The sequence below is a fragment of the Cynocephalus volans genome, chromosome 3, assembly GCF_027409185.1.
Source record: "Cynocephalus volans isolate mCynVol1 chromosome 3, mCynVol1.pri, whole genome shotgun sequence".
Lineage (NCBI taxonomy): Eukaryota > Metazoa > Chordata > Mammalia > Dermoptera > Cynocephalidae > Cynocephalus > Cynocephalus volans.
Genome location: NC_084462.1, coordinates 28,466,464 through 28,489,269, shown reverse-complemented (window position 1 = coordinate 28,489,269; position 22,806 = coordinate 28,466,464). Strand labels below are relative to the sequence as shown.

General features: G+C 53.8%; 1 protein-coding gene across 3 annotated transcripts in view; it reads right to left on the bottom strand.

The window, feature by feature from the left end:
• Window positions 1-2,410: 2,410 nt before the first annotated feature.
• Window positions 2,411-22,806, bottom strand: part of GTF2IRD1 (GTF2I repeat domain containing 1) — a 101,232-nt gene continuing 80,836 nt past the window's right edge. For all 3 annotated transcript variants that reach the window (XM_063088536.1, XM_063088538.1, XM_063088537.1), the window contains 5 exons: window positions 8,354-8,431; window positions 7,903-8,095; window positions 6,008-6,045; window positions 3,674-3,810; window positions 2,411-2,602 (listed from right to left, as the gene is read on the bottom strand). In XM_063088536.1, coding sequence (XP_062944606.1) covers window positions 2,534-2,602; window positions 3,674-3,810; window positions 6,008-6,045; window positions 7,903-8,095; window positions 8,354-8,431 — 515 coding nt within the window. In that variant the 3' untranslated portion in view covers window positions 2,411-2,533. The remainder of the gene's footprint in view (window positions 2,603-3,673; window positions 3,811-6,007; window positions 6,046-7,902; window positions 8,096-8,353; window positions 8,432-22,806) is intronic.

Sequence of the window (22,806 nt, the reverse complement as noted above, 5' to 3'; positions counted from 1 at the left end):
GGGCCCCGGGCCGGGCGTACCCACGGGCACAGTCTGGGTCCCGCCGCGCCCGGCCGAGCAGGTGGAGCCACTTCCTGCTCTGGCCGCAGATCTGAGCGGCGGGGCGGGGGCGGCGCGGCGGGACCAGACGACCGCCAGGCGCCAGCCCCTGCCCCAGGCCTGCGCGGGGAGGCGGGGCCTGGGCTCCAGCCATGGAAACAGAAAGGGACGGTGGGACGTGAGACTGGGGACAGACTGGGAGGGGACTGGAACGCCGCGCTGAGGAGTTCGCACCCAGTGCTGCGGGGAAGTAAAAGCAAAGGAGGTTTTAAATGCAGAGTCACAGAAGCAGCCTGGGAGGCGGGGGCATGGGGACAATGGATTACAGGAGGTGGGGGCTGCAAGGCTGTTCTAGACCACCTCCTTGATTTCACAGGCAGTTTCTGCATCGAGGGTGGTGGCCAATGTAGGGATCACCCCGTCCCGATCCTGGACAGGAAAAGGAGGGCCTGGCCCAGGGCAGCGGCTGGAGGAAGGAGTGGAGGGGCTGGGGCCCCTGGGACCACCGGGATGTGGGAAGGAAGAGAGCCCTAATGGAAGCTGACTGGGTGGAGGTGGGGCCGGCAGGCAGAGGAACAGTTTGGGCGGGTGTGCCAGGCATGTGGTTTGTAGCCTCTTTCCAGGAGGAAGCGCAGTCCGGAAGGCTGGGACAGGGCCTTTCCCCCCGGCTCAGGCATGGAGCTGACCCAGTGGCTGGCAGACGCTCCTGCACTGTTTTGATCTGTACTCATCTGACTCAGAACGGAGTTCCTCCAAGCCATGAGCCTCATTCTGGGCCCTGGCTGACCCACTAAAGCCAGATCCTGGGGTCATCCTGACCCTCCACTCGCCAGCACCCCCATCCAACTGGCTGACCTCCTTGGTGTCCTCCCCACCTGGCCCAAGTCCCTGCCATCTCTTGCTGGAACTACTGCAAAGGCCTCCCACGTGCTCTTCCAGTTTATTCCTCCCTCCTCTGACTCCTCTCTGCAAGCAGGGGCATCCTTCCAAAATGTACATCTGGGCATGGCTCTCCCTTGGGTCCCTCCTGTTGTGACTGTCACTTTCCTACTGGAAATCACCTCACCCTGGCTTATGAGGCCTTCACATGGGTCAGTGAGAAAAAGGAAGCAGCCCCGCCCCAGTGTGCATGGCTGGGCGAGCAGAACGCAGGCTGAACTTTTGCACCTACTCACCCCTTCAGCCCTGCACCGTGAGCAGGGCACAACCTGCTGACCATCCTCAGAGGCCCTGCCTGAGTCCACACCTACCCCTCCATGTCACCACCGGCCACCCTCCCTCTGCTCCAGCGACTCTTGCTGGTTCTTGGAATACACAGGTTCTCAGTGCAGACCCCCTGCCTTTGCACATGCTACTCTCTGCTCCTAGGACACGGTCCTGCCCACCCCTCCCCACCAAGGTCTAACTTGCTCTTCAGGTCTCAGCCTCTAGGACTTTTCCTGATTTCTGCACTAGGTGAGCTCACCCTGCTTTGTGCTCCAGGGCACCCTGCCTCCCTGTCAGGACACTCAGCCTGTCTTCCCCAGCGGGAGGGCAGGGCTCAGTAAATATGTGTCGAGTGGATGAGCGGCTAGTGGGTGCCAGGCCTCAGACAACTGCCAGACTCTTTCGACTTGTCTTTCTGCTTCTGGTCTTGTCCCTTCCTTCCACTTTCCATCTGCCACCAAAGTGGTCTTCCTGAGACACATCTGTGACCCATCACTCTACTGCCTAAATACCCAGAGCTCTATCCAAAATTCTCCCCATCTCTGGAGGCCTACCCCAAAGCCCCCTCTCCAAGATGCCTTCCATGTAGCCATGGTGCTTCCTCTGGGCTGGGCTCCTCTCTCCGTCTGACGCTTGATTCTTGTACTTAACACTTTTGACTTCACCAGAGTTATTGGGTCAAGATAGTCTCTCCTACCAGGCTGTGCATTCCCTGAGGCCATTCTGCATGCCCTGGCTCAGCCCAAGTAGGAAGGATGAGGGACTGTCCACAGCTCCCAGCTCTCCGGCTGCAGGATGGGGAGGTGGCTGGAGGCAACTAGTAAATAAGAGGACTGTGGCTGGAGTTACTGGCTGGCAGCAGGAGGTTGTCTGTGCCACTTTTGCCTTCCATGGCTTCTCATCCTGAGGTCGCAAGCCCCTAGCAGCAAAGAAATGGGAAGTTTGTACCCAGACACTAGGACCCAGAAGTCAGGGACACAGCCACTGGCTTTGGCAAGGGAGGAGGGCCTTGGCAGTCCACCCGAGCTGGGTTTCCTGACTTCATCCCCAGTGACAGCTGTGGCCACAATTCCAAAACAGAACATGCAACAGTTAAGAGCAAAGGCAATGCTTTTTTAAAATTTTTTTTTTATTTTTTACTTATTTAAAAAGGCCTTGATGGCAGGAATATAGTGTAAAAATCATTGGAAAAACTAAAAGGCATCGATACATATCCGAATATACACTTTGTACATAAATTACATTTTCTTTCATCTTTCAGAGTGAGGTCCTTTTTCAGCACTGAGGTTTAGTAATTAAGAGGTCCTGGGAGCTGCACGTTCAGGCCGGTGTAGTCCACCATGTACATTGGCCATTGCTGGAGAGAGAGGGACAGACGCACTGTTAGGACTCCGGGTGATGTGGAAAGAACACCCGAACACTCAACTCTGCTTCCTGAAGGGCTTCCTCAGATGCTGTTTATTTTGAGGCTGCTGAGGCCCAGAGAGGGGACATGTCCAAAGTCATGCATTTGAGCAGTAAACATGGAGCCTGGCCTGGGGCCTTTGGACTGTTCCCATATGTATCCCAGTGGTTCCTCATGTGGACCAGACTCAGGTGCCAGAGGGAGCTGAGGCCTAGCTCAACATGAGCGTTCCCCCTGTAAACTCAGCCTCATGCTCCAGAGAAGCTAGACAGTTCTTTGGGGTGGGCAGAGGTAGGGACCCTCTGTGGACACCCAGACAGCTGGGTGGGATAAAGGCAAAGCCTGAACTTGTGGGTTCTCCAGGAAGGGGCCAAAGGGAGACACGGTCAAGACATAAAGAAATCCTTTTCCAAAAATCATTTTCAAAGGTGTTCAGAGTCTCCCCACTTGGACTTAGGATCTCAGAGCTAATAGTCTGAAATCAGAAAGAACTCTCCAGTGTGTGCCCTAATGAGGGTTTCCTCTCAGGCAGGGATGACCCAAACCCAGCAATGGATGGAGCTTTGGAGGCGGGTCTGCATCCAACACAGACCAGCTCACAGACAAGTCCATCCACCCCGATTCCTGTCTCCCTCCTCTGTACCCTGTGGGTGACAGCCATAGTGAAGCTCGGAGCATGCGACGTACACAAGGAGACGAGCCTAACCTCCCACCCCTCTAGGCGTCTTCTTTTTCATGTGTCCTGCTCTGGCCCCACTGAGGGGCGTGGAAAGTTCCCTTCCCTTTCCTGGCCTCGACTTGCCCATCTGACTAGTGGGGATGTGAATTCCTGCCGAGGCGCCTTCGAGCTCCCAGAGAGGGACGGACAGGCAGATGCGTCTGCACCTCTGAGGCTGGAGAGCCTCCTCAGAGCCCGGCATCTCCCTGAACCCCAAACCCACATCCCGGAGTAGACAGCCCTGCCCAGGTGAGGGGTGAAGGCCAAAGAGATGAGTGGGAGAGTCCAGATCTGTGCAGCTTTACCACGAGTGAAATCTGGTTGGTGGATGCCACAGACTCCGGGTTATAGGATGAGGATGAGGAAGATGAGGAGGAAGAGGAGACGGAATTTCCTTCAGAGACCCGCTTTCTCTTGCGCTTGGGAATGCTGCTGTCTTTGGCTGGTGGGAAGAAAGGCTGTTGACGTCGGATGCCAGCGCTCTTCTGTCTTGGCCTCCCAACCTCCCTGCAGAAGCCCTTTGCACTGCAGGCTCCAGACCCCCAGTCCAGGCTCCTTCCTTAACCAGGTCAGAGGGTACCTGTGCCCCACCCTCCTGCTCCTGCTCACCAGCCTGCCTTTGCCGACACTATATCCTCATCCCCCATGCACACCTCCCCAGCAGGCTCTGTTCAGGCCCCAGGTCTTTATAGCCTCTGCCGAACTCCCAGAGCCCCTCCTAGGACCTGGTCTTAGAGAGCCCGAGGATGAGTGTGGCCTCTGAGCCATGGAGACTTGGGCCTTGGGGAAAGTCCCTTAGTGTCCCTCAGCCTTCGTTTTCTCAGGAGTGAATGTGAATAAGATCTTGCAGGGCTGCAAGGAGGATCTCATGAGATAACGTGCAGGGCACCTAGCATAGGGCCCAGCACCCTGCAAAAACACCAAAACTGAGAATAGTGTTAATATTATGGCCACAGTCACTGCTGATGTATAATGGTCCTGAGCTGACAGATCCCAGGTACAAGTGGACAGGCAGTGTCCCAGTGAAAAGAAACTCTGATTTAGAGTCTGAAGTCCTAAATTCAAATTCCATTGCTGCCACTTACTAGCTGTGTGACCCTGGGAAAATTTATTAACCTCTCAGCCAAATGAGAAAGACAATGCGAGGTGATACTCAAAGGGGATGATATGTATAAAAGCGCAGTCCGAGCCCAGCACGGAGCAGGACGGAACAGGTGTTCTGTTGCTGCTGAATTAAGTGATATGAACGTGCAAGACTGATAACAAAGACTTGCACCTGTGTGCTTCGTACGTAACATTTGGGGCTTGACTGAGTGGACAGGTCACTGTGTGGAAACCTACCCCAGCTCACCTGGACATTAAGGGTCTTCATGACAGAGTAAGAGCAGTCTGTGTCCACGGGGCAATTATCTGTCCATTTGGTGGAGAAAAACCAGAGCCTAGGGGTCTGTGCTATGGACAAATAGAGACCTCAGGAAATAGAAAACCCTGGAGGCAGGAGGAGCCCAGGCTATGAATCAGAGGGATTGTATTTTTGGAGACTCCACATGAAAAAAAAAGTCAGAGTGCTGGCTGCCACTCTGTCTCAGGCTGGTCCATGGGCTGTGGCCACCCTGGGGTCACCATGAGACCCTAAAGATGGCCACAGTGGGGGGAGTCGTGGATGTAAGTGACGGCATCCACCCTCTGGGCGTCTGTCCCAAACTCTCCTCCCTGAGGTCCCTGTGAGGACTTCTTTTCTCTGCCTTTGACCTGACAGCGGCTTCCAAACCTAGTCACCTTCCTACCCTGTGTTCCTAGCTTGTGATCGGCTCGTGATAGGAGGAGGTGGCTTCTGGTTGGGCTGTGCCACCCCAGGCTGTGGAGTTCCAGGTGAACCGGGACCCATCTGGAGTCAAGGCCTGAGGCTGGGGTGGGGAGTGGCCTCGTGGAATCCCATCACCATCCCTGTTGAGCAGCCACACTGGGACCTGTGGTCCGGATGGATGGTCCTGACGGCAGGCTTTAGGCATCCTCTGACTCACTATGTGGTCTTGGCAAGTCCCTTCCCCTCTCTGGGCTTCAGTTTCCCAGCTGTACAAATGAGGGGTAGGACTGGATTAATGTTCCTTAATCAGGCGCCTGTCACTATCACGCGGGGGACATTCTCCCAAGTTCTATCACACACCTCAATCAGAACCATTGTGCCATGTGGTCTCCCAGGTGCCTGCTGAAAGGTTCTGTGTACCCTGCAAGTGCTGGCAGAATCGAGGGGGCCCAGCTAGTCTCAAGAAGCACCCACCTACCTCATCCCTGTCAGTCACACGTCACCCCTTCTCTACTCAGGTGGCCTCCATGATCCTACCTGAGGTCCTCTCTCCCGGCTCCAGACTGCCCCTCATCCTCTAGCTGACAGGACACATTCGTCTGTGCCATGGCAGGGCCTCCCCTCTGCAGGGAACCTGTCGGCTGCCAGGGGATTTGGGGGATGCTTGGCCCTGTGAATGGAGAGCTCAGGCTCCCTGGGGAGGTACCTGGGTGGGGAGGGTGATCAGGCAGCTACTGTGTGCCCACCCGGACCACATCACCTATGCCTTTTTGAAGGCAACAGACTCTGTTCCTCGAGAGGCAGAGGGTGACCTCTTCTGCCTGCAACTCACCTGGCACCTTGGCATCATTGCAGATTTCAGCAAAAGGTCTGAAAAAGAAAAAAATGAGGTGGCAGTTAGAAAATGACGTTTCCCTTCCTCCTCGCCTGCTCCCTGAGTATGGGTAACATCTCTCGTGAGACGAGATGCTGCTGCTGCTTCTGGAGCCAGGGAGGACCCGAATGTAAGCAGAGCAGGTGCCCAATGGGCTGGAAATGTCAGCGCCGTGCCAGGCAAGTCACCCCTCTGGGTCTTCTGGTTGGGGTGTGCCATCCCAGGCTGTGGAGTTCCAGGTGAACCAGGACCCAGCTGGAGTCAGGGTTTTTGGCCGGGATGGGGAGTGGCCTCATAGAATCCTATCACTGTCCCTGCTGAGCAGCCACACTGGGACATGTGGTCCAGATGGATGTGAAAGTGTTCTCTGCAAAGTGAGAGTGTTGCCAACCAAGTGATCAGAAACATGCGTCTACACTGATGTAAGTGGATATTCATCACAGCATTATTTAAACAATATCTTTTAATTTTTAATTTTCTTGATTATTTTACTTGTAACATTATTCATATGAATAAAAAAAGAGAGAAGCAACCTAAATGGTCCATCAGTAGAGGACATTATGGTCCACCTAGACTCCAGATGACTGGTCAGTCATTAAAGAGAATTATCATGGACAGGGATGACACTCAAGTATGTACAAGGTCAAGGTAAAGTCGGCCAGACAGGAAACATCAAGTTGTATTTACTGTCTATAGAGAAATACTGTAAAATCTCAGTTTCATTTTCCAAGAAAGAATATCTCATAGGCATATAAAGAAAAGTGGAAATGTGGAAGGAAACCTCTGGAATGTCTTCATGGTTCTCCCTGGGAGGTGTGGCTATGGTGGTGGACATTTTCTCCCTGTGGTTTCCTGCATTTTCTAGTAGTTACTTCAGGGGGTGAACTGTTGGTGGGGGAGGGAGGGAAACCTCTACTTTTCATTTGACTCTGATAACTTGATTTTTTTTTTTGGACAAACGCAAATATTTTAATTTTAAAATGTGATATAAAATTGAAAAGAAAATACACGTGGGAAAAGAACACACAAAAGAAACACACTGCAGTGTTGATTGTACATAGGAGAGCTGTGGGTTACCTTCTTTTCTTTCACCTTTTCATATTTCCCAAGTTTGCTGTATTTTTTTTTTTTTTTTTTGGCAGTTGGTGGGTTCAGGGATTTGAACCCTTGACCTTGGTGTTATCAGCACCATGTTCCAACCAAATGAGCAAACCCGCAGCCCTGTATTGTTTTTATTTTATTATTATTATTTTTTAAAGATGACCGGTAATGGGATCTTCACTGAACCCCTGGCCTTGGTGTTATCAGCACCACACTCTCGCAAGTGAGCCAGGGGCCAGCCCTGTATTGTTTTTAAATCTGCAAATAATCAAATACACTATTGAATGAAAAAAAAAAAAAAGACTGTAAGGATTTATAGTAAAATATGGACAATACTTATCTCTGGACTATGGGAGTACTGAATTGCCATTATTTTCTAAGTACATTAAAATGGGTAAAAATTAATAGTAAAGTCAGAAAAAGTGAGTTAAAACTTAAAAATAAGTAAACACCCATGAATGTCAGGGCTGTGTGTTTCAGCAGAAAGGGACTGGAATCAGGGCACCTGGGCCTGGATCCCAGCTGACCCACCATGACCTTGGCTTTTACCATCCGTTTCCTTGCTGTGGGTCTGTTTTCTCACCTTTAAGATGAGAGTGTTAAGCTCACCTGTCTCCTGGATTCTGTGCATGTGGTGAAAGGTCTCTCTCACCGACCCTGGCTGGGCCTGCTTTGACGATTCTCCTCCCTGGTCCAAGCAGCACCCTTTCCACGGCCCTCGTCCCCCCTGTCCCGGGTACGGGGTCACTCACTGGAGCTGGTTGATGATAACCATGTGGACGTGCTCCCGGGCCTTCAGGATCTTCTCCAGCCGGTGGATGTCGTACGTGTTGGGGTTCCGGAAAGGGATGTCATCGGGCAGGCCTATGACCTCGACGGCGTCTGGGCTGTCTCGGATCAGTTTGTAAGGGACCAGCACAGGCCGGTTCAGGCCCAGGGCCTCACCTAGAGGGCACAGGGAGTCAGAGCAGGGGAAGATGCCCCTGTCAAAGGGGAAACCCTCTAGAGAAAGGCCTGGAATCCGGCCTGCCCCAGCTTGGCAGCCATCACACTCCAGAGAGTTGAACACCACAGTCAGGAGCAGCAGAGCAGCCCTGTCCCCTGGGAGCAGGCAGGCCAGCTGGGGGAACTGGAGGCCAGGCTGGCTGCAGAGGGAGTGCCGGCCCGCAGACCCACCCCACCGCCCAGTCCCAGGGCACTGACCGTATTTCTCATTGAAGAGCTCCTTCACCTGCTCCCGGAGGATGACCTTCTCCCCTAGTCTGTTGGCATCATCTTCATCTACAAGAGGAAGACCAGAGGGTGTGGAAGTCAGCACAGGCTTGGCCACCGGACCTGCCCCTTCTCCCATGCAGCGTCCCTGACCAGCCCGAGCAGTCTCTCTAGGCCCTGCCCGCTCCCCTGCAGCCGGTTGCTGGTCTCGGTTGTCTGCTTGTCCGTCCATCCATCCATCCCACATTTTCTGAACAGTGCCCCAGCACAGCCTGCGTCTTGGAGTGTGAGGCCGGGCAACCTCCCTGCTGAGTACCCAGGCAGCCATTGATGGCCCACATGCTGCTTGGACCTGGGGTGGAGGGGCTGGAGAAGGGGTCCTGGGGCAGAGCTTCACAGGCTGCTGTGGGCTGTAGCCAGGGTTGGGGGTGGGACTGGGGTTACGGGAAGGGCAGTTTGCACCATCAAACAGAAGCCTCCTGGCTGGGCCGCATGGGCTGGGCCTCTGGGGCAGGGGCAGGTGGAGCTGAGGGCCAGCAGGAAGCCAGGGCCTGATGCGGATGGGGGCAGAACACACCGCCTGGGTCTTCAGAACAAATCAACTTCCTTTTAGGTGGCCAGCTTGGGAACTGCATCTCCTGGGCTGGGACTGTGTGCTGCTTAGACTCTGATGATCCTGGCTACCTGTCAGACCCCATCTGGTGGCCTGGCCTACCAGCACGCACTGCCAGGGAGAAGCCCCCCTTCTGAGAGCTTCCGACACTGCCCCGAGGCCAGAGCGCTTGCTCTGCCTGACTCCTCCTCCTCCTGGGGCTCCTTCACCTGCCACCCTCCCTGGGCCCACCCAATCCCCACCAGTCCCTCATCTGCTCCATCACGCCCACACTCCCAACTCTGGAGTCTGCAGCTGTGCATCTCCAAGTTTCCACCCTCCTCCAACCAAGGCCAATGCCGCCTGGGTGCCCTGGAGACTCCACAAATGTCAGGTACCCCCAACAGCATCCTCCTGCTGTGACCCTATCTTAGGAAGTAATGCCCCTTCTCAGCCACACCAAGACCCCAAGCTCAGCACCCCTAGGACCCTCCTTCTTCCCACGTGTCCCAACACAGCCCTTCCAGATGGTCTTTGGGACCCCAGCCATGCTAAGAAGTGAGCTGACCCGTCTCCAGATCCCAGGCAGAGAACTGTGATGGAGTTCTGGGCCCAATGCCTAGCTCCTAGAGCCTGCAGGCAGGTGGTGTACACTTTCCATCTGTCCCCTTGCCACTGAGGATTCCTCTGGTGGCAGGATTCTTAGCAGGCATGGCAGCATGTGCTCAGGACAAGGAAAGGACAGCCTGGAGATCACACCAATGTATGCCAGACACTCTGCTGGCAGCTTCCCAGACACGATCATGGTCACCCCTCACTGCAGCCAAGGACAAGGAGGCTCAGAGAGGTTAAATAACTTGCCTAAGGTCACACAGCTGCTAAGCAACAGGAAAACCCTGGTCTTTGTACTCTACCATAAGCCCAGGGTTTACAGAAGTCTGTTTCCCCATGCAGAAAGGGCTGATTTTTAAGGTGTTTTCCTTTAAATCTCTTGCTCTGTCAGCCCATAATTCCATGTCCCTGTCTTATCCTTCTTCTGTACACGGGGCAGGGCTGGACCCACTGTCAGTGCATGATAAAGCCTACTGGATTGAAAGGAGTGAGCAGGCACAAAGACAAGGCTCCACAAGCTGAGGGTGCCCTGCTGGTGGACGTGCTGTGGACAGGTGAGGCTGTCTCTGTGCACAGACTGGTCTACAGAGCACACCCACCACCTCCCCCTCGCTGGCTCCTGTTCTGAGGACAGTGTGGATGGACAGGGACCAAGACAGGGCAGGCCTGAGCCCCATGCTGTCTTCCGCCTTGGGAAAGGTGACACCAGGACATGGAGGGGCACAGAATTTAGAATCAGAAATCTAGGCTTGTGTCATTCCCTGGACAAATATTTCTCGAGCACTATCCCATTGAGACACGGTGCTGTCCCTAGGGATCTATCTCGGTGCTGTCCCTAGGGATCTATCTGGGCACAGAAAATGGTGATCCTTTGGTGGTCGGGCCAGATAATTGTCATGCAGCGGCCCATGGGAGTGCCCAGGGACCCTGGCCCGGCTTCCTAGAGGAGGTGACAGCCAGGTGGGGCCCAAATCTCCGCAGATGCACCCTCATCTGCACCCTGGGGCTCATCACACCAGCCCCCATCTGAGGCGGCTGGGAGAGATCAGCAAGACACACACGAAACTCCAGCTCCTGCGAAGTCCCCTCTCCTTCATCTTGTGTCCTGCAGATACTCCCCTCTCCTTCCAAGTCTTGCCTGGTCTGGAGGGGGAGCACAAGATTTGGGTCCCTGTGGGGACACGGCCACCCAACAGTCTTCCCAAGACTCTGACTGCCAGGTTCAAATCCTGGCTCTGGTATCAGCTTGTGACCATGACCAAGTCCCTTAACATTCAATTCCCCCATCTGTAAAGGAGCGCTGATGACAGTAAGACATCATAAGTGGGGTTTAAAGTGACCTGTCCCCGCAGCAGTGACCTGCTACCCACTGGTCCTGGGTAGCGACACCTTTCATAGGCCCATCCCTGGGGCATTTCTCTGGTCACTGAGTTTTGGTCTCCTCTGTCTCTAATGCAGGGGCCCTGTCTGCCCCAGCAGCCCTTATCTTGCTGTTTCTAATCTGCTGTCTGTTAGCTGGAGGATTAGCTGAATATTGCCTGGAGGAGAAAAGGCAACCAAGCTTATTAAATCACAGCCTGCTCTGCACACAATTTTAAACCAATGGCTTGGGGTGATGCCTGGGGTGGCTCCACGGCCCTCTCCTGGGCAAAACACAATGGCCTTGGAAAGCCTTGGACCTTCCCCACCTAGTTTGAGGTCTCCAGCTCAGACTGATGACTTTGTGTTATTACCTATGACTACCTAGGGTAGACAGAGGCAGCCAGCATCAAGGCCAGGGCTGCTTAGAGGGACAGACCATGATCTGATCTGTCGGGGAAGGGTGGAGTAAATACTCCTCCTCTCCCCTCTTGCAGTACTTCATGGAGCCAGGCCTGGGCTGAATTGTCCAGGCACAGAGAGACCCAGGTGTGCCTGGCTCTCCAGAGAATACAGTGTGGCTACCCACAGGGCATCCCCACCTTGGTGGCACAGGCTGCCTTGTGCAGGGAGCAGGGGCCACTCTCTAGGGGCACCACACATCCTCCTTCAAGACCTGTAGCTTGCAAACTACCTCCCTTTCATGGATAAGAAGCTACATTCATCTTTAACCCCTTCTAGGGCCCGGGCACTGGTTCTACAGGAATTCCACCATCTCTATTTTATGGATGAAAAACTGAGGCTCAGAGGGGAAGGCTGCACTGCAGTGGGGTGGAGGCCCTCTCTGAGGCCTGCAATCCTGAAGCCTGGGGTTCTCCTGCCCCTCCAGACCTGGATGCGGGGTGCAGGTGGGGCCCTGACTCCTCGGCTGCAAGGGTCCAGGAGGGCCCCTTGGGGCCTGATCCACTTTACAAAGGGAATCCCCTCGAAGAGGGACCTAGCTTGTTGAAGTGCTCTGTGGGTCCCCAAGACCCCTTCTGAACCCCTCCAGGGCTGAGACACACTAGAGCCACCAAATCCCCAAATACAAAATTGCAGTGGGAGTGGGAGAGGAGGTCCTGGGGTGGGGGATCTGCACTTCCCTTCCTCTGCTTTTTAAGGATCACGTAAAGGCCCCAGTGGGGGCAGAGCCACAGGAGGAACATGAGTGGCCGCTCCTGTGTCATGAGTGGTGCCCTGCGTCATGCTACCAGCAACAGCATGTGCCTTTTCCAGGGACGTTCCCCACCCAGGGACTGAGGTACAGATAGACACAGAGGAAGGGGGAGAGGCACCAGTGAATCAGCTGGCCAGGAGGTCGAGCTGGCTGCCCCGATGTCCTCAGTCCGGTCCACGTGGAGGTCCCCACCACCAAGCCACCACCCCGGGGCAGCTGTGGGCACAAGCCAGCAAGAGGCAGCCTGGGCACTGAGATGCCTGAGTTCTCCTGCTCTGCAGCATCTGCCTGGGTGAGCTCAGCCCCACCCCACTTCCTGGGAGACAGCAGGGAATGAGACCCAGCTGCCAGTTCTGCTTTTCTGCGCCCCAGTTCCCTTTCTGCCAAGTGGTAATAAGCGTGTGCCTAGGTTGCAGGGCTGCTGCCTGAGGATCTGGGATGGTGACTGAGAAGCGCCAGATGTAGCACCTGGCATGCCACTGGTGTCTGCTAAGCGCTGGGTCATTATAACCTGCCAGGTCTCACTGTCCTCTGGACACCAGGGGAGATGCCAGCTTTGACTCCATGGGCCTGCCAGCAGTGGGGTATAAGCACAGAGACTCGTTGTCACCAGGGACACTGCTCTCAGTCCCCTGCTAAGTCCAGCATTTGGAGAACACGAAGTCACAACCCTCATGCCCGCATGGCCGGGTAGGGTTTACAAAGCAGATTCCCACACAGCATGCATTCAGGACCCATCATGGGTTCAGGAAGGCTCCTAACAACCCATTAGGGTGGGATCCCCAGCCCATTTGACGGATGAAGAAAATAAGGCACAGAGTGGTTAGGTGATGTGTCTAAGGACACACAGCCAGAGAAGAAAACCCAAGACTTGAACTCCTGCTCATTCATTCCACACTTACTGAGCACCTTCCATATGTGGGGCCTCTGCCAAGTTCAAAGAGGAACAAGGAGTTCAGAGTCTAGCTGGGAGACTCTCCAGTGGGACATGAGAGATCTCACCCAGGCTGGTGGCTGTGGGGTGATGGGTGGAGCAAGTCCCTGGGCAGGGGGCGGGAGTTCCCTGGCCTGGGATGCGGGTGTTGTCCTGCTGCCCTTGAGCAGAGAGTCAACGTGTGTGCGGGCATGTGTGTGCATGTGCGTGCATGGGGAGTGGGCATCTGGGGGTGAGCCTGGGTGAGCTCAGGTGGCTGAAGCGTGCAGATGCATATCTATGAGTGCAAACACTCGCACACACCTGTGTGTGGGGACACGCGTGAATGTGTGTGTGTTCCATGTCTGTGAAAACGTGCATGCAGCGAGTGGGAAACAAACAAAATTCAGCTCACACTTGGAAAACCTCATACACTCAAGAGAAACTTTTGTGCATGTGCAAAGTAAAACATGTTCACGAGTGTTAACAGCACTCTTAGTAGTAAAACCATGGAAACGATCCAAATGCTCAAGGACAGGAGTACGGTCACTTCTGTTGTGGTACAGCCACACTCAGTGGAAGATTATAGAAAACAAACACATTCCAGCTTCACATTTCAACCTCATGGTACATCACGTTAAGTGGAAAAAAGCAAGTCCCAGACTTGATACAATAAGATACCTTTGTTATAAAAGTAAGAAATAAGCAAAATGAAATAATTTTTGTTTAGGCAACCATTGTATGCAATAAAACCTTTAAAAAAATCAACCTATGAATAATGATTCTATCATGGAGGAGAACAGCTTTTGGGATTGTGAATATAGAGTATGTATCAGGTGATAGGGAATTACTATGTTTTGTAAGTGTAATAATAGTATCGCAAACATCTAAAAGGACAGTGTTGTTCAGAGATGTACGTCGAGACATTGAGGCAGGAAGAGTCAAGACGTTTGCAACTTACTCCAAATGGAGACAAAGAGACAGAGAGACAGAGATGGGGTGTGTGTGAGTGAGAGAGAGAGAGACAGAGAGAGGATGGAGGGAAAACAGCAAAATGTTAAGAATTAGTGAATCCAGAGAAAGGCTTTATAGACAGTCATCGTATTATTCTTTCATCTTTTTCTGCAGTTTTGACATTTTTCAAAATAAAAAGTTAGAGGAAATACCTAAAAGAATGGCAAACGTGAAATTCAGGCTATTTGTTCTGGGGAGAGAGAACCGGCTGCAGGTGGGCACACAGGTGGGCACATGATGCTGGTTCTGTTCTGACTCTCAGAAGGGCGGGAGGCTCATGGTGTTCACTGCAGTATTTATCAGCAAGTGAGCAAAGGAAAATGAGGGAATGCAAACGGAGGACTAGAAATAAATGAATACTAAATGCGGCATGGTATGCTGGATCAGATCCTGGAACGTAAAAAGGACATTAGTAGAAAAATGGATGAAATCCAAATAAAGTCTGCAGCTGGGTTAATCGTATTGTCCCAACATTAGTTTCTCAGTTTTGGCAAATGAACCATGATTATGTAGGATGATATAACATCTCACATGGGTCAAGGGGTATTTGGGAACTCTCTGTACTATCTTTGCAAAATTTTGTAAATTGAAAATTAGTTCACCCTGTACTGGCCACCCCTGCCACCCACCAAAAAAAGGAAAATTATTTCAAAATAAAAAGTTATATCCAGCCATCCATCCATCCATCAATGACTTGTTACATACTATGACTGGTATGGAGAGTGGGTCATGACCCAGGGATCAGGGCTGATCTGTTCAGTGCATGAGGTCCACAGGGGAGGGGGGAGCGAAGAGAAGAAAGCGAGCCCCCTTCCCCAGTTCCCTCGGGCTGGGCTCTGTGCTCCCCATCAATCCACTTCCCCTCCCTGAGTTGGGTGGTGGGTGGGCCACACTCCCAGGCAGGTGCTCTGTGCTCCTCCACAGAGGCAGCTGTCTGACCTCCAGCACCCGCCGAGGGCTAGGGCAATGGCCCACTGTTTTCTCCAGCTGGTAGGGACCCTTTCATTTGCATCCTGGGCTGCCCAACACCGGGATGCCAGAGACTGTGCCTGGCAAATTATGCAGTGATGCTGTTTAGTCCTCACAACATGCCTGATCTCTAGGCATTATGATCCCCATTTTACAGATGAAGAAACTGAGGCTCAGAGACATCAAGGTGCCTGGGTCCAGGCACCAAGGTGGACTTGGGTCCACCACAGCCACACGGTCTGCAACTAGTGGAGCTAAGACTCAAATCCAGGTCTCTCTGTTCCCCAAGTGCTGCTTTACTGTCTAAGGCTTCTCTAGGACTTTCTCATAGTCCTGTGGCTCTAGAGCTCGAACCTGCAAGCCAGGTTTTGCTGAGTGGGGTGGTCCTGGACAGACAATCCTGGGTCCGGCCACACCCACAGCCCTTCCCAGGGGAAGATGCCTCCTTCTCTCTCCCCTCTCCTCCCCTGAGGCCAAAGCTATACAGCTGGCCGGGCCAGGGGCAGCAATGATCCAAGCCCATAAGACCTGGGCTGAACCGTGGCCATGACCAGCCAGCAAAGAATGTGGCCAAGCATGGCAAGCAGAGCATTGGTGCCTCACCCGGGCAAGGGGACAGACTTGGGCAGCTGACCGCACAGGCTAGGGCAGAAAGGAAGCATGATCTGCCACATCGCCTGGGGGCGGGATGGGGCTGCTTTGGAGGACACGATCTTCCCAGTCCTGCTTGTCCAATGACAACCACGGCCGCCAGCACTGCAGCCAAGTACATGAGAATAGGCATCCCCTGCGGGCTGAGGTTTTGGTCTGTTTTCATGTCTGTTCACAATGACAGCCCCAGCATCTATGATAATGCTCAATGCCTCATGGATGCTCAATAAATCATCATTAGAGAAATTGAGCTTTTACGTGCCAGACCCTGCTCGTAGATCTTTACATGGATTCATTTGCTTAATCCTTCCAACAACCCCATGGGGCTGGCCCTATGAGTATCTTTACTTTAGAGACGAGGAAACTGAGGCACAGTGAGGAAGTGACCTGCCCCAGGTTACACTGTAAGTGGGGCCCTGGGACTAAGCCTTGACTTCTCAGCACCTCACAGTACCACCTCCCTCTGTCCTGACTTCATGGATGGTGGAAGCAGTGGCCAAGCCCAGGCTTGTTATCAGGGTGACGGCTCATTAAGATCTTGTTTCCACAAGTGTGGGAGTTCAGGGCAGTTCTCTCTCCTACCCCGTCCACGGTGCAGTCCCTCTTCCCTCTCTCTGTACCCACGGCCCCAAACCCACGTTTTCCTACTGCCTCTTCAAGCACCTTCAATTCTGAGTGTGAGGTCTCCCCCAATCTGTCCCTCAGGTCTGGGCATCTCACAGGTTCCTGTCACCACTCTCTCACACGGCCATTCAAGAGAGAGGCCTCGAGGGCCGGCCCATGGCTCACTCGGGAGAGTGCTGTGCTGATAGCACCAAGGCCGCGGGTTCGGATCCTATGTAGAGATGGCCGGTTGGCTCACTGGCTGAGCGTGGTGCTGACAACACCAAGTCAAGGGTTAAGATCCCCTTACCGGTCATCTTTAAAAAAAAAAGAGAGAGAGAGAGAGAGAGAGAGAGGCCTCGGCTGCCTCCGACGCTGTGGTAGACTGAAGGGTGGCCCCCAAAGATGTCCACATCCTAATCCCCAAAGCCTGGGAGTATGTTTTCTCAAATGGCATTTGCTGATGGGGTTAAGTGCAGAGTCTTGAGACAGGATGATTGTCCTGGGTTATGCAGGTGGGCCCTAAATGCAATCACAAGGGTGCCTGTACAGGGGAGGTGAGGTCAGAGGCAGAGGAAGGAGACAGCACAACAGACGCCGAGGCTGGAGCAATGCACTTTGAGAATGGAGGCAGGGACCACGAGCCAAGGATGGGGCAGCCTCGGGAAACTGGAAAGACGAAACATATTCTCCCCTGCAGCCTCCGGAAGGACACAGCCCCACCAATACCCTGAGTTTAGCCTTGACTCATTTCAGACTTCAACCTCCAGAACCATAAGGCAATCGATTTGTGTTGTTTTAAGCCACTAAGTTTGGGTAATTTGTTATGGCAGCAATAAGAAACTCATACAAACTCTCTGCATCCCTTTGCCTCCATCCACAAACCCAGTCGGCCACCATGTAGGGCCACTTTCCCAGAGGAACATCCCACACACAGGTCCAGCCACGGCTCACTCAGGCCTCGTCAGTTCTTATCCTCACTGTGGCAAGTTTTCTGCTCTGCAAGCCATGCTGATCTTTCTAAAGAGCGTATCTGACCGTGTCATTCCCTGTTTAAAACCTGCTGAGAGCTCTCTATTGTCTATGGGGCAAAACTTGTCACCCTTCCCCTGGCAAACAAGACCCTTCTGCTGGTACCACCCTTCCCGCTTTTTGCCCAACTAATGCACTTTCAACCTGCTCAGGTGCATGGAGAGACAATGGAGACTCAGGGGTCCCCCGACTTCATGGAGCGTGGGGGGAGGGGAATCCTCTTTTCCTTCCCTACCTTGTATGGCACTTATAATCCTAGATAAGGGGATTATACCTATGAAGGTTGATTTTCCCTTCTTTCCCCAAGGAGACTGAGTCTGGCACTGCTCTGAGTCTGAACCCAAGGTCCCTGCAAGATTTTCAGCCAAGTGTCTGGGCCCTGGGATTGTCATGGCATCAAGGGGAGATGGATGCTTCCCTCCAGAGAGAAGTGGGATTTCCCCACCTGGCTCCGGGACGACAACCACTCCTGTTTCTCTCCCGCCTCACCTTCCTGACCTGCAGACACCGAAGGGCACCAGGGCTCTGGCCATGACTCCTCCCTCTGACTCCACCCATTCCTGCATGATCTCATTCTGTTTCAGGGCTTAAAACACCAGTTACGTGCTCATGATTCCCAAAATTATACCTCGAGTCTGGACTATCCCCCATGTCCCGACTTGTTCATCCAGCTACTACTAGATGTCATTTCAACTGACATGCCACAAACCCAGTGCCTGATATGCCACCTCCATCTGCATCTTCCTCAGCTCAGCTAATGGCACCTCCATCCTTCCAGAAACTCAGCCCAAATCCCTGAAGTCCACCCTGACTGCTCACTTTCTCCCAGCCCACATCAGCACATTCTGTGGGCTTTAGCTACGAAGCATACCTGTAGTCAGTGACTCACCACCCCGCCGCCACCACCAGGCCTCTCCAGGGTTATTACAACCTCCTTAGGTCTCTCCTGCTTCCACTCTTGTCTATCCTCAACCCAGCAGCCAGAGGGATCCCGTTAATGCAAGTTAGATCCTGTTCCTTGTCTGCTCAGAACCCCACTAGCTCCCATCTCACTTGGGGCAAAAGTCAACGTCTTCATCTGGCCATACGCAATCCTCCCTCTCGATTTCCACCTCATCTCCTGCCACTTCCCCTGACCTCCTTCCTCCAGCTCCCTGGCGGGTGACCCCAGGGCCTTTGCAGCTGCTGTTCTTGCTGTCTGCAACATTCTTCCCTGCCCCCATGGCTCAGTACCACTCCCTTCAGACCTTCACTCAAAGGCCTCCTCTACATAATGTTGCAATCCCCTAAAAAACCCCCACAATCTCTCCCATCTGCTTCCCTGATTCTTCTTAGCACTCACATCAAACACACTTTGCAAACTCTATTTGTTCTCTGCATCCCCACCAGAATATAAGCTCCATGAGGCAGGGTTTGTTTGTTTTTTTTTTAAAATCATTGTTGATCAAAAGCCCAGCACCCAGCACAGTGCCTGGCCCAGTAACTGTTCACGGACTGAGCAACTGTGCCTGTGTTCTCAAAGCCCTAATGGGGCCCCTCGTGGCCCTCTGCGGGTTGTGCTGTCCTGGTCCCTGCAGCATAGGGGCTCTTAGTGCACTAAGCCCGCACATCTCCTGACCCCTACCTCTCAGCTCTTTTGTCACCAGACCCCTCTCCACAAGATTGGAAAGATCCAGTCCACCCAGAAAACCACATGTACTGAGCCACAGCTAGTGCCCCGTCCCCGCTTCTGCGGCTCAAAGACACATTTATCAGCAGCCAGTGAGAGCTTCTGTTCAGCACGAGGTGCCTAGTGACCCCTCGGTGCTGATCTCATTCCAGCCCAAATAAAGGCGCTGGTTGTTCCTGTCAGCTTGGGTGGTCTCAGCTGGAGAGAGTTCCTGGGAGGCTTTCTGGAATGCTGCAGAAGAGCCTAAAGGCCCCCCACTGCTCCCTTCTGGGGCCTGTGGAGTCCCCATCTAATAACCACTAAGAAGTTTGATGTTCCCTTCCTCCATGTGTAGAAGTAGGCAGGGAGGCTGCCATGACCCCCACTGAACCCCCACAGGCTGGGGGAGGGAAGGGTGAGGCCTCCCGACATGCCCTGGTCCGCGGCCCACCCTGCCCGTCAGAAGAAAGGAGGCACTGGGCCAGTTCTGTGCTGGCGGCGGGGCGGCTCTTCTGCCCACGAAGGCCTCCAAGCCCCACCCTGCAGGTGCCAGTTCTTCCCAGGAAGGCAGGAGGGAGACAATTACTGAAGCCTAATTAACAAAGAAAAGCAGAGATAATTAAGTGGAGAAACATGTGGCTGGCACTGGAACTGTGATATCTTTAGAAACTCGAGAAAGAACGGTTTTATTTTGAGCTCTCAAGAGCATGATGGAGTTGGAAGGGTGGAGAGGGTGTGGGGAGGGCTTGGAGAGGGAGCAGGGGTCAGAAGACTGAGTGTGCGACTGGGGACAAGGAGACGACCCTCTGGTCTCAGGCAGCAGAAGAGAGGGCAGGGGGGACCACGGAGGGTGTCCCTGTTTCATGTGACCTCGAAGACATGGAGGCCCAGAGATAGTAAGTTAACTTATCCAAGGTCAGAAACAGTAAGTGAACTTATCCAAGATCACAGATGGTAAGTTAACTTATCTAAGATCACACAGCATAGAACGGCGGAATTGGTTCCTGGGAAGACAGAAAGGGACCTGTTTCTGTTCCTGACACTGTCCAGTCCCTCCCCCCACCCCCAGTGCCCTCCACACTGGCATCCAGGCTCAGCTCAGGTCCTCTTCTCCAGGAAGCCCACCCCCCACAGCACCCACTGAGTGACAGGAGACCCCACAGAGGAGAGGCCTAGCAGGGGACCAAAGGGGACAATGACCGCAGTGCTATTGCATTTGGGGCTGGGGCCTTCCCCGCTTGTATCCCCTGTGAATGGGATCACAGGATTCTGCTTGGCAGGACCTTCAACCCACAGCTGAGCTTCTCAAACTGGGCCTTGGACAATGCTGGGGGGTGGGATGAGTGGACTGGGATCATCTATCATCCTGAGCAGCATGTCATTTGATACATTTCCTCAAATTAAAACTAAAGTGGAAATTTACAAAGCAGCCTATGTGGGGACTTCCTAGATAAAGCTGGGGCCCACCAAGCACATGGGCCCTCACCGGCAACTGTGCTCAGGCTCCTCGCCCGTAGGGATATCAGTGGAAGAGCCTGCCAAAGCCAGGTCTGCAGGGTCCTGTCCATGCTGCAAAGCCAGGCCTTCCAGACCCTCCACGCTCCTCCAGCCTGGCACCTCTGCCTTGCCAGCTCCCACATAGGGTGGGCTGTTCCTCTTCCTCACCTTGGTCATGCGCCCCAGGGTGGCCTGGGGCAGGCAGACATGGTATGGGCAGCTCTTCCCATTTTACAAGTAAGGAAACTGAGTCCCAGGCAGGCAAACCTGACTTGCTGCAATCACACAGGAAGTTGGCAGCTCTGCTGTCTCTGCAGTCTGGAGCCCTGCTCTGGGGAGAGGATAGTGGGGGGGGTGTGCTGCTTCTCCAGAGAGTCCCCTTGAACTGGCAGGGAGGACCACACCCCTGGGGTGAGAGGAGAACTAAAGGAGAGGAAGTTGATCTGGGTCCCAGGAAAGCTGTTGTGTTTGCCCAAAAGGCAGCTGGGCCTGTAACTTGGGTTATCTGGTTCCAAACATGGGAGGAGAGCTGGGGGTAGCTTGGAGCTAGGCAGCAGAGGGAAAGGGATTTGGTGGGTGGGAGGCCCCTCCCTGGTTGTAGTTCTCCCACCATCCTCTGAGAGCTGGGCTTGTGCGTCCCTTTCCCCAGGCAGTGACATGTGAGTCACGTGGCAGGGTTGTCAGCCTCAGACCTGGGTCATTCTGGTAGGAAAAGCCCTTTGCATCCTCTCCCACGCAAATCCTGTGGGAAGCAGGCTCTCTGGTGAGTGGCAGCTCAACTTCTGCTTAAATGTCTCCAGTGACAGGACGTTTACTACCTTCCAAGGCTTTCCTTTATTGTGCCATGACTATTCATGAATAGTTCTAGAAAGTTCTTTATTTCCTCGATCCCTCTAGTGTTGCCCAGAAGGACTTTGCTTTCTTCCAAGGTTTAAAAACAGCTGTCTTGATGCTCCTGACTCAGCTTTCCTTACCTGAAAGTTCCTCCACCTCCTTTCCTGTTCCTGCACAGGCTCCTTTTCCTCCAGGGTCCCTTGGAGGGTCTGCCCAGGGCCTTCTCTGCTAGCTCCACACTCCTGAGCCCAACATCCCCTTAGCCCCACTGCTCCCCTTCCTGCTCTAAGTACCACTTGGGGTCCACCAACTGCACATATGCCCTGGATGTCTCACAGGCCTGAGAGATGGGTCTCCCCTCTGCACACCCCTTGATGTCACCTCTAGATCTGAACCCCACCCACCTCTGGGCTCTGCCACCCACTGCCTGGGTTCAGGCTTCCCTAACCCTCTCTGGCTTCTCTGCCCAAGATTTGCCTTCTCCAGTCCACCAGCGGTGGGTGGAAGTGTGGTTACCATGGTAACCTGAAGACAATGCAAATCTGATCCTATCATTTTGTTGACTGAGAAAATGTCTAATGCCACAAGATGAAGCTCGAGTCACTAGCATTCCAGACAAGGCCCTTTATAATCCTGGCAGCATTTTTTTTTGCCACCTCTTTTGCCCAACTGCCCCTGGCCACCCCACGCTCAGGCTCCAGAATAGCACAGCCAGGGTGTGACCGTGGCCTTGTGCTAACCACGTGACCCTGCCTCTTTCAGGCTCAGTTTGCTCAGCCGCACAATGGAAGTGACAATAGCTTCTCACAGGCTGCCATGTGTGCAAAGCTCACAGCGCAGGGCCTGGCACACGTGGGCGCTTGGCAAATGCTGGAGACGATGATGTCACGTCTTCCTCTGCAGAGGCTGCCCCCTCGGCCCGGGGAGTGTCAGCTCCCTGGGGAGGGGGAGCTTTCCCCAGGCCTCCAGATGTGGTGGCCGGCCCAGGGACAGCTGGTTCTCCAGGGGGAGGAGACGGGCTGGTCTTTGCCAGGGGGTGGATTGTACTTGCACAGAAGCCTCAGCACTGGCCACAGAAACCAACACTGCTCCCATCTTATTTCCTGGGGATTTCAGCTGTGTGAAAATGCAGACGCACCTTCTGAGCCACTGGTGCAGTGCCTTGACCTCCTCCCCTCCCTCCCGCCATGTCCTAAACCTCTTGGTGATCCGCAGCTGTGGCCCCTCGAAGATCTCCACATCACGCATCCTTCTCTGACTGTCCCCTCCCTTCCATCCAGCCCTCCCTCTTGGACCCTAGCTCCAACAATCCTTCATCCCCATGGGGACCTACAGTCCACTGCCGTGTCACCCTCCTCGTCCCTCCTTGAGAGGAGCAGGCAGAGGGGATCTTGCAACAGGCACTCAGCACCTCCTCCTCCGCCCATCTCCTTTCTAAGCGGGATGCCCACACTCCAGCTCCTGCCTCGTTTGTCTCCTGCCTGCTAAAGGGTGAGCTGTCCTC